The 10,359-nt window shown below is 51.8% G+C and overlaps 1 protein-coding gene across 1 annotated transcript; it reads right to left on the minus strand.

The window, feature by feature from the left end:
* ARSI (arylsulfatase family member I) lies at nt 1-6,723 on the minus strand. The gene is made up of 2 exons (XM_019734287.3): nt 5,788-6,723; nt 1-2,323 (listed from the first exon to the last, which is right to left on the minus strand). The coding sequence occupies exons 1-2, from the start codon at nt 6,102-6,104 to the stop codon at nt 919-921; spliced, it is 1,722 nt and encodes a 573-aa protein (XP_019589846.2). The 5' UTR covers nt 6,105-6,723; the 3' UTR covers nt 1-918.
* Nucleotides 6,724-10,359: the final 3,636 nt, after the last annotated feature.

A 10,359-nucleotide genomic window follows, 5' to 3' on the forward strand; every position in this document is an offset into this window, starting at 1 on the left:
TAGACAGCACTCCAGTCCTTGCTTTTGTGTTACTGCATTTTAATCAACTTCACGGCTCCCCCACCACCGCTAACCTGGCCAGTCCTCTATAGCCCTGTGAGGTAGGCAGAGCCAGGGCTTAGCATCACCATTTGCAGGTGGGGAAATGGAGGCCCAGAGGGGAAAGACTGGGCCCAAGGTCAAAGCAGAGCCCAGGTGTCCTGATTGTTGGTTCCAGGGCTCTTTTCACAGCTGTTTGGTCCACCACCCTTGGTCCTGCAGCACCAACAGCTGGGCCAATTCCTCTGAGTTCTGGGAACAGGCAGGAGAGCTCTCCACCACAGCCCCTACCACCAGTCCCGCCCCAGGACTGGCCCAGGCTATGTGAGGACCCAGGAAGGTCACCCCCCGATTCTTGCACCTCCACCTTCAATACTCAGGGGTCCCTTCAGAGCAGGCAAATGGCCATGCCTTGGCTGGGGTCCAGGCCTAAAGCTGCCTCCATGTGGCCCCCAACCCAAGCAGTATCACAGAGGTCAGGGTTCAAGGGTGAGGCCTTCAGTGAGTTGGGAGGGAGGTGGTAAGTTTGGCGAGAACTCCCCCATGGCCCCAGGCACCAACCAGGTCCACACCACGAAACCACAGTCATTAGAGCTCATTTCACAGGTGAGGAAACTGAGGCCCAGAGAGCTTGTGCAGGTCACCCGAGGTCACAGAACAAATCAATGGAGAGGCAAGACTGGGGCCCAGGAATCCCAATCTAGTTCATTCTCCTGCCACCCCCAAGCCAAGCTCCCCACCCTTCAACAGAAGGGGCTGTACCCCCTCCGTTTCCCTGCAGATGGGGACATGACCTCAGGCCCCTCCCTGGGGAGGAACAGGACCAGGCTTGAGTAGGGGAGTCTATCTAGGGGAGCAGAGATCTTCCCCTCCCCCCCATCAGATCCGGTGGGACATCAGTCTGGTGTTGAGTTTACGAAAAAAGGATCGAAGCTTGCAAATCTTGCATTTTTTCTTGCGGCGCCCCCGGGAGAAGCTTCGAGCCCTAGCTTCCTCCTCGTCCTCTTCTTCTTCATCATCAGTGGCCCAGGGCCCCCAAGCACCCCCATTAAAGTCAGGATGGGCTCGGGGATTCTCAGCCGGGTAGCGCACAGGGATGGCGGTGCGGTTATAGTCCACCAGGCGGGACAGCAGGGCACGGACCACGTCGGGCCGCTGGCCCGCTAGGTCCTCCCGCTCGTAGGGGTCCGCGCTGATATTGAAGAGCCACACAGCCTGGCGGGCACTGGCCATCCGCTCCAGGTTCCACCAGCTGCCAGGGAAGGCAGCCAGCGTCTGAGGTGGGATCCAGTCACCATAGCCGGGGTCTCCGGTCAGCAGCTTCCACTCGCCCACACGGATGGCAGCCTGCACAGCAGTGTTCCAGATGCCAAAGCCACCCTCCAGGGAGCCGTGCCGGGCGTGGTTGTAGAGCGGGTCGATGTTGTGCAGGATCTCTGTGCGCGGTGAGGCCCGGCCCTCGCTGATGGCTGGCCACACGTCATAGCCATCTAGCCCATCATCTGCCGAGGCGGTGCCACCTGCCAGACTCACCAGGGTTGGGTACCAATCAGTAATGTGCAGCAGCGCCCGGCTGGTCCGGCGCTTTCGCTTGAGCAGGGGGCTGTGGACGAAACCCAGGCCCCGCACGCCACCTTCCCAGTAAGTGCCCTTGCGTCCTCGCAATGGCCAGTTGCTGCCTCCTGAGAATGTCTGGCCGCCATTGTCACTGGAGAAGATGATGACACTGTTGTTGTAGAAACCATAGCGCTTGAGGGCCCAGGTGATATTGCGCACGGCCTCATCCATGCATGTCACCATGGCAGCGTACTTCCGCCGGGCCACATTGCCCATGGTGCGGTAACGGTAGAGGTACTCGCGCGGGGACTGCAGGGGCGTGTGAACTGCCTGGAAGGCCACGTAGAGGAAGAGGGGCCGCCGAGGGCTGTGGCTGGCGAGGATGTGGCTGACGCGCTGGGCATAGAGCATGGTAGAGTACTGGCCGCTGAGCCCCCAGGCAACACTCTCGCCCTCATGCAGGTCAAAGCCGCATATCCCTGGGCCGTCACAGTTGTCATAGGTGTAATAGTCCACATTGCCTGTGAGTGAGCCCAGGAAAGTATCAAAGCCCCGGCGGGTGGGCAGGCACTCCTTCCGATAGAAGCCCAGGTGCCACTTGCCCACCATGTGGGTAGAGTAACCTGCCTCCTGCAGCTTCTGGGGCAGTGTCACCTGGTCCAGGGGCAGACAGTTGGGTTGCCGAGGGCGGATGATGGAGTGCTGAAGCCCTGTGTGGATCTGGTACCTGGTGGGAAGAGGAGAGGGCATAGAAGGCACAGGTGAGCTACAAACCACACTGCTCTGTCCACCCAACCCCTAATACTCACCCTGAGGTGGGCTCTGGTCCCAGTGCTATCAGCAAACATAGGGACAATAACCAGCAGGTATTATCAAATGTGCTAACACTTCAAATGCGTTATCTCACTGAATCCTCAAAACCATCTGAAGCAGATATTATTGTTATTTTACAGATGAGGAGATTAAAGCTCAGAATGGTTACGCCACTCACCCAGGATCACACAGCTAGGAAGCTGGGGAGTTAAGAGTAGAACCCATGTTAATCATGAGAACAAAATAATATATAATAATAATAAGTAATAATAGCTCACACCAAACCCTCACTATGTGCTCAGCATCGCACCAAGACCCTTTATGAATTATCTCACTAAATCCTCACTGCAACCTATGGGGTGTGTATCAATCATTATTACTCCCATTTCCCAAATAAGGAAACTGAGGCTCAGGAAAATAATCCCTTGCCCAGTGATTCACACAATTAGTAACTGGAGTTGGGATTTGTCTCCCCGGCAGTCTTCAGAGACTTCTAAGTTCTAAGCCACTAACTTGCTATGAGGCCTAGAGCAAGTCCTGCTCTCCCAGGCAAACTCCTACTCACTGTTCAAAGCCCAGCCCAAATGTTACCCCCATTGGAAAGTTTCTCACAACTCTCTCAAAGAATGAGACACTTTTGCTTCTGGGTTCCCCCAGCATTTAGTACCCATGATCATTGTCCTATGTGGCCATGAGATTCTACTCAGCGTATATGCTCTCAGACCAGGGATATGTAATAGGACTGTCCTTTACTCAACTTTGTATTCCTAGCACTCAAGTGGTATTTAAAGGACACTCAATTACTTATGGAATGAATGAATGAGTGAATGAATGATACTCAGAGAATTTTAGAGCCAGAAGGGACCCAAGTCACCTGCTTATTCATCTTCTCTGGAAGAAAGATCCAGAGGAGAGGAGGGACTTGTGCAAGATTATTCAGTGGTCAGGGGCAGAGTCAGGACTTGAACATAAATGCAAGCAGTCCAAGCACAGACCCTTTTCCGGCAAACTAGGCTGCCACTTTCCTTCCCTAATGGGGGCCTCAGTTTGCTCATGTGTAGAGTGAGTTGGTTGAAATGGGAGATCTTTAAAAATCTTCCAGTTCCCAAATTGTATGAAATGAATCTAAGTTCACGTGGCCCCTGGATCTGGGTCACTCACCCAGGTTAACACCCTGAAGCAGAAGCAAATGATTCGCAGAATCCTGCATTCCTCATTCACTCATTCAAATCCCATTCCCCCCCCCTACCCCCCCCCCCCCGCTGTGGTCAAGGCCCCCATGGGGTCTGCTTATTGGGTCTTGCCTTTACTAAGATCTTAAAAGTCCAGAGTAAAGAAGCCTGGAACTTCACAAGGGTATTAGAAGCCCACACCTTTTTTCTCCCCTGGGGCATCCAAGTTAAGCCAAGACCTGAATACTTGACCCCTTTAACCTGGGCACTGGGGTGGGTTTTTCTGTTTTGGTTACCTTATCTTAAAGCTGTTATTGCTGTTAGCTATCATTAGCTACTACTGCCATTTTTAATACTATATTCCACATACACTATTTCATTTAATCCTCGTTTAAAAAAAACCTACAGGGAAGACTATTATTGCCCCCATTCTACAGATGATGAAACTGAGGTTTCCAAAAGTGCAGCAACAGGCCCAAGTTCAGACAGCTGGCAAGCAGGGGAGCTGAGCTTTGAACCCAGGTCTACACAACTCATGCTCAAAGTCTCTTGGTGCTATGGCCTCTGCAGACCTCCACCAAGCTAATGAATTATTAGATTTGATACAACAGGTACCCTAGGGCCCTGAGTCAGGGCTGAGCCTCTTTCTAGGGTCTAGGCACCATAGAGCACTGCTTTGTAAAGTGGGTGGGCCGGCTTAGAGTCACTGAAGCCCGTGTGCAAGTGAGTAACATGAGAAACTTTGGCTCTCTCCAAACACGACTGGATGCATTAACAAACACTAATGAGAGTAGTCAGCACCAGTCAGATGGAGCCAGCTGCAGGGGGCGGAGGGCAGCCGCTGCCCAGCCACGCTCAGCTAACTTCACAGATCAGGGGGCTGGAATGCTGCCCTGTTGGCTGTTCATTCTCCTGCTAAAACCAAAAGTCACCTCTCAGGACAGAAATGCGAACTTGTGCACAACTCCTGGGAATGCAGATTCCTCCTCCCACTGCTGGAGGTTAGTCACCGTTTAGTTGTCACCACCACTGCAACTCACAACACATACACTGGCCCCTCTTCTTCTTTCTCCAGTTCTCTCTCTCTCTCTGTTGCTGGATCTAAATGCTGAAGACCAGGTTGCAGGAAGAAAAGGCAGCTATTTGACTCCCAGCTCCAGGACCCCTGCCAAGCACCTGGCCTCTCGGTCCGCTTTCCTACAGGCCCTGAAGTTGGGCACCGGCATGAGTTGGACCCTCCCTGATTCCAGGCCTCAGTTTCTCCCATCCAGGAAACAGATTAAGGTTCTAGTTCGTTCCTGAGATCACACTAGTGGCTTTTGGGTGGAACTTGGGAGAAAGCAGGCCTTGGACCCCATCCAAGGAGGATTAGCTTCAGCCCTGCCAAAGGATTTTCTCCTAAGTGGCCAGAGTTTGCTTTCTACACCCACACCTCCTGTTTCCTTGCTCTTTTAATCCTGTAATCCTGCCTCCTTGCCTGTGGACAACTCCTTATGGAGAAAGCAGTACATCTCCTTGGGGCTCCCAGCCAATTTGGGAGGATTTTGCAGATGAAAAAACAGAGGCTTGGAGAAATGAAGTAAGTAGACTAAGTCTACCGAGTAGGTCACGGCACCCTGTATGTGTCTTTCACTCACTCCAGCTATCAACTCCTTGGTCTCTTCCTAATGTAGTCATAGTTTGGGGACCCTAATCCCTCCAGTGATATAGAGGCTGTCACTCATTGACAGCCAAGCAGGTTACATGCAACTGATTCCATCCTTACCACTGCTTGTCAAGATAAAAGCTGTTCTTCACCCCATTTTATGGACAAGAGAACTGAGGCTTAGAAATGTTAAGTCATTTGCTCAGGGTCTCAGGGTGTGTAAGCAGAAGCAGCATTCAAACCTAAGTGTCAGAGGCTGCTATGTTCCTCTAACAAAGGGATGACCGATGTCTCCTTTACATGGTGGGCAGAGTGAGTATCCTAGAATAACAGCGGGAGAAGACCTCAAAGGTGATCCAACCTATTCAGTGTACAGGCGGGGAAACTGAGGCCCAGAGAGGGCAAAGGACTTACTAATGATCACAGCCAATTGGAGACAGAATTGGCCTGTCGACCTGGTTTCCCAGATCCCTGAGGGACGATTGTAAATGTAAGGGAAATCTACGACTGGGTTTATTTGCGGCTTGGACAGCCAGCCCCAGCGTGCTAGGCCATGCCTACCTGCCGGTGAGAAGTTGGCTCCGGGAAGGCGTGCAGATGGGCTGGATATAATAATTCTCCAACTTGACACCCTCGGCGGCCAGCCGGTCCAGCGTAGGAGTCTCGATATCTGAGCCATGGTAGCCCACGTCGTGGTAACCCTGGTCGTCGGTGAGGATGAAGATGATGTGGGGAGGCTGGGGAGGAGCGGCCGAGGGCTCCTCGCCGGCCTCGCCGGGCCCGTCGGCCACCAGGCTCGGCTTGGCCCAGTCCCAGGACAGGTAGCCAAAGCTGAGCAGGCTGACCAGCGAGAAGCCGGTGAGGGCGTGCATCGCCATGCCTGCCCGCGTGCCCCGGCGCACAGGGCTCCCCGGGCCTCACCGCCGCGCGCGCCCAGGGCGCACGGTCTGCACGCCCGCGGGTCAGCTGGCCTGGAGGCTTCGAGAGCGCTCAGCGCCCCCGGGGGCGGACTAGCGAATGGTCCGGGGCTGGCGGCCAGACGGCGAGGTTGGACCTGCCCGGCCGCAGCCCGACGCTCAGGGGAGGTCAGGCCGGCGCTGAGATGCCTCTCGCCGCCCTGTCGCCTGCCCTGCGCTTCCCTCGCTCCCTCTCCCCCAGCTCAGCCCGGCCAGCCTGAGACGCGGCGTGGCGACTTCCAAAAAGTGCTCTCCACCATCCTCGGACTCTCCTCTTCCTTCTCTAGCCCTCGATTTCTCCCGTCTCCTAATTTCTCTTGCCTCTGCTTTCCCTTTCTCCTCCTCCCGACCCTCCAGCCCCCAGCCCGGCCTCTCGCCCCGCCCGGAGTCCTGAGAACAGTTGGGCTCCCCGCAGGGAGGTGGGCAGGACCCCAGCGGGAAAGGGGTGGGAGGCACGAGTTGGGCGGGTCTGGGGGTGACACCGCGGGAGAGAATGCGAAAAAGTTGTAACATCTGCCGGGGCCGAGTCCCAGGTGGAGGGGCGGAACGCCGAGCGGCGGCTCCGCCCCCGGGCGGGAAGCCCAGGCCCGCTCGGCCCTCTGGCTCCATACCCCGCCCTGGCCCGGACTAGGGAAAGGAGGGAGGGGGCTGCTTGGAATTCGATGGAACAGTTCCGGAATGGCCCGGTCAGACATTCCTCGATCATGGAGTCTTAGCATCTCTGAGTGCCAGCCCTGTAAGGCACGCACAGAATTTTCTATTCCAATCCGGTCATCTACAGTGAGAGAAACTGAGGCCCTGAGATGGGCGGGAACTCGGCTATGTCACAGGACAAGTCAAGCTCTTCTTCCCCTGGGCTCACGGTGGCTGTTTGAGTGGCAGTAGAGAGATCAGTGGAAAACAGGGGACGACTTTGGCAAGCACCAGGGGCTGGAAATCAGGAAGCTATTCTGGCCTTGCCAATCTCCCTCTCCCCATCCCCTCCCCCTCCTCATTCTGCAATTCACAACTGGAATCTTAGAATGCCAGCGCTAGAATCCAGAGGGCAAGGGCTTTTGTACACATCTTGTATCCGCAGGATCTAGAAGCTCAATTAGTATATGTCATAGGAATGAATGGACGAATGGGCCTCAAGGTTATCCAGACTAACTCCCACTCAAGGAAATCTCCATGACAGAGAAAGTAAGCTTGGGAGAACCTGGACCAGGCAAGTATCATAAATGAGTAAGCGGGGGTGGGGGGTGATGGGGGTGCGGGTGAGGGGGGTGCTTTATTGCCAGAGGAAGGCAGGGGAAGAATGTGGACCAATATGTCTGGATCTCCTGATTTTTTAAGAACAAACAAATGCAGGTTATTATGAGAAATATTCCAATTGTTAAGTGCCAGTCACTAATTTAAAGCAAAAGTAAGCACTGCACAGGCAAATCAAACCTGAGGATCGTTTTAGGCTATTGGGTGACCGTTTGCAACTTCTGCTTTGCATCACTGTTTTCCAAAGTTTTACTAGGCTACCTTTTTAAATGGGAAAACTGAGTTAAACAACACTAGTTAGGTTTCTTTACTACCAGGACGTCAAATGTTTAATATGCCAATCTCCAGAAGGGAGGTTGGTAAACTGTATTTCCCAATTTTTTGTGACCAAGGACCCTCTTTTTTACAGAGCTTCTCGAAAGCCCAGTGTTTTATGAACTTTGGGAAACAAAGACCGCCCAGGTGTGTCTTTTCTCCTAGGATCGTTCCCTTGCCAGTAGTCTGTCATGATCCTTTCCCTCTTCCTTAAAACCACCGTGTAGGGGGAAAGAAACCAGACCTCCAAAATAGCAGCCCCAGTCAATCTGCGTTTTGAAATGAGGGCTGCGCGGGGCCGCTGCTCCAATTTGCTCAAAGCCCCATATATAGGGTGACCAGATTTATCAGAAGGGAAAACTGAGCCTGTTGTTCTAGAAGAAGAAATGTTGAGGGCAGACAGGAAAAATACAGCCTCCTGAGGGGAAGGCTGCTAAAACAGTGCTTCCTCCTGACGCTGTCCTGGGGGTTAAAATGGGACAAGTGACCGAGGTGTCAGATGGACTGCAGTTTTGCATCCTTTGTGTTGTGCCAGACTTTGGTCAGGAGGAACTAGAGAAATGGCACAAGGAGAAATGGCAAGGGGGGTGTGGTGGCGATTCAGCCCAGAAGGAAAAACGTCTGGGAGGCAAGCTCACAGGCTGCGGATCTCTGTGAGGCTGTCACAGGGACAAAACAAGCAGAATTTCTGAGAGTTCATGACTGTCGGCTCTGACAGCAGACTGCTTGAGTTCAATCAGGCCTTGGACAAGTTCTTTTGCCTCCCTCAGTCTCAATTTCTCCATCTGTAAAATGGGATGATAATATAAGTGCGATACAATACAGTGCTCCATAAAGGGCCCTGCATGTAGTAAGCACTCAGTGAATATGAGTGGTTACCGTGATTGTCCACTGTGCTTCTGAGACAAAAGACTAAGTCCTGTGGGTAAAAATGACTGGGAGACAGATTTCAGCCCAATTTAAGGGATTACTTTTGTAGGAAATCTAGCAACTTGCTTAATAAAAGGATGGCAGTGATGGGTGAATCACATGTGGAGAAGAGTGGGTGGACCTCTCGGGCCTAAATCTTTTTCCTCATATTCACATTTCTTTTAAGAGTCCCTCAGTAATCCCCCAAACCCACAGTGGCCTCAGAGAGCACCATTCCTCCTCTAATGTTCTAGGGAAATAAACACTGACCCTCAACTCTTCTTTTAATGCCATTACACAACAGGGCCAGGCTGGAATGTTTAAACCAGACATTTCCAAAGGCTCAGGGTTGACAAAGGGGAAATACCACAAAGAGTAATGTGAATTCAGGTCATCGCTTTCAATATGTGACTCACTCATCTTCCCTTTGTGTCCTCTAAAGAATGCTTGCCTGCCTTCTTCCCTGGGATAATGTCTATTAGCCCTACCCCCATCCAGGTAGACTCAAGAACTCCAAGATGTCTCAAGGTCAGATCCAAGAAGTAAGCCTCAGAAACAGAAGCTAGCTTTTGCTGTTTCTGTCTTGGGACCCACCTGCTTCCAAGATGATTGACAGCAGAAAATCTATCCCATACAGGTTATGATCTGTACCCCGGTTCACATAGGTGTGAAGCTCACCCCATAACCCCCAAAAGATAGCCACATTAAAACACTGGGAGAAATCTAACATCTGCACAAGAAATACGGATCAGATGTGGCAGGGAAACAGTGTGGTTACTTTCTGTCAGAGATTTCCATTGATTAAATTAGACTTCAAAAAGCACTGAGCTCCTCCTTACTGGAATTATGCAAGAAGGCAGTCAAGTGCCCATCTGTCCAGGAGGTAACAGGAGAGACTCCTGAACTAAAATGGGGAGCAAAATTAAAGGACTTTAAAAGTGCTTTCCAATTTGAACATGCTATGGTTCTAATTATTTATCTCCAGAAAATTTTTTAGGACACAGAGATATAAAAGTGAAAAACTGGGTGAGTCTGTTTGTGGCTTTGGCTTTCATTGCTAAGTTGTGTGTGTGTGTGTGTGTGTGTGTGTGTGTGTGTGTGTGTGTGTGTGTGTTTGGCCACCTTGGAACTAAAATTATCTTAGTACAGGTTTGTGTGTTTTTTTCTGACTTCATTGACCCTGGCAAAAATCTTTTGCCTAGATTATACATGCTGTCATCCTCTGGAGGTCAATTTGTCTAGGCTGGACCAAATCAAGGACCTAAGAGAAAACATAAAAGACCTCTGAACAGTCAAAAGTGTCAGAGTTCAGTCCCTTAACTCAGAGGAGAGCCACTTAAGCCTGCCTCACTCCAAGCCTATGGACTCTTACTTCATACACATTTCTTACGAGGCTAATGATTTCATTTCCCAGCCTAAGAAGATTGGAAGCAGCTCGGAAAGAATATATAAGAAGAGGGCTTGAGGCAACCGCCTGTTTTATACTAATACAGTTTCAAAGTGAAAACATTAGGGAGAAGCAAAAGGATAAACATAAGAATCAGACTGATGAATTCCAAAGGCTGGGAGTTTGGGGCCATGTGGTACAGGAGCAAAGCGCCATATTTACCTAAACAGACCCAAGGCCATCACTCAATCACAGCCCAGCCCAGAGCTGAAGGATGGGTTGCCCTCCAGAGTTTAAATTCAGTTCAGAATCCTC

This window comes from Rhinolophus sinicus, chromosome 5 (assembly GCF_057876585.1).
Source record: "Rhinolophus sinicus isolate RSI-liver-muscle chromosome 5, RSI-T2T, whole genome shotgun sequence".
NCBI lineage: Eukaryota > Metazoa > Chordata > Mammalia > Chiroptera > Rhinolophidae > Rhinolophus > Rhinolophus sinicus.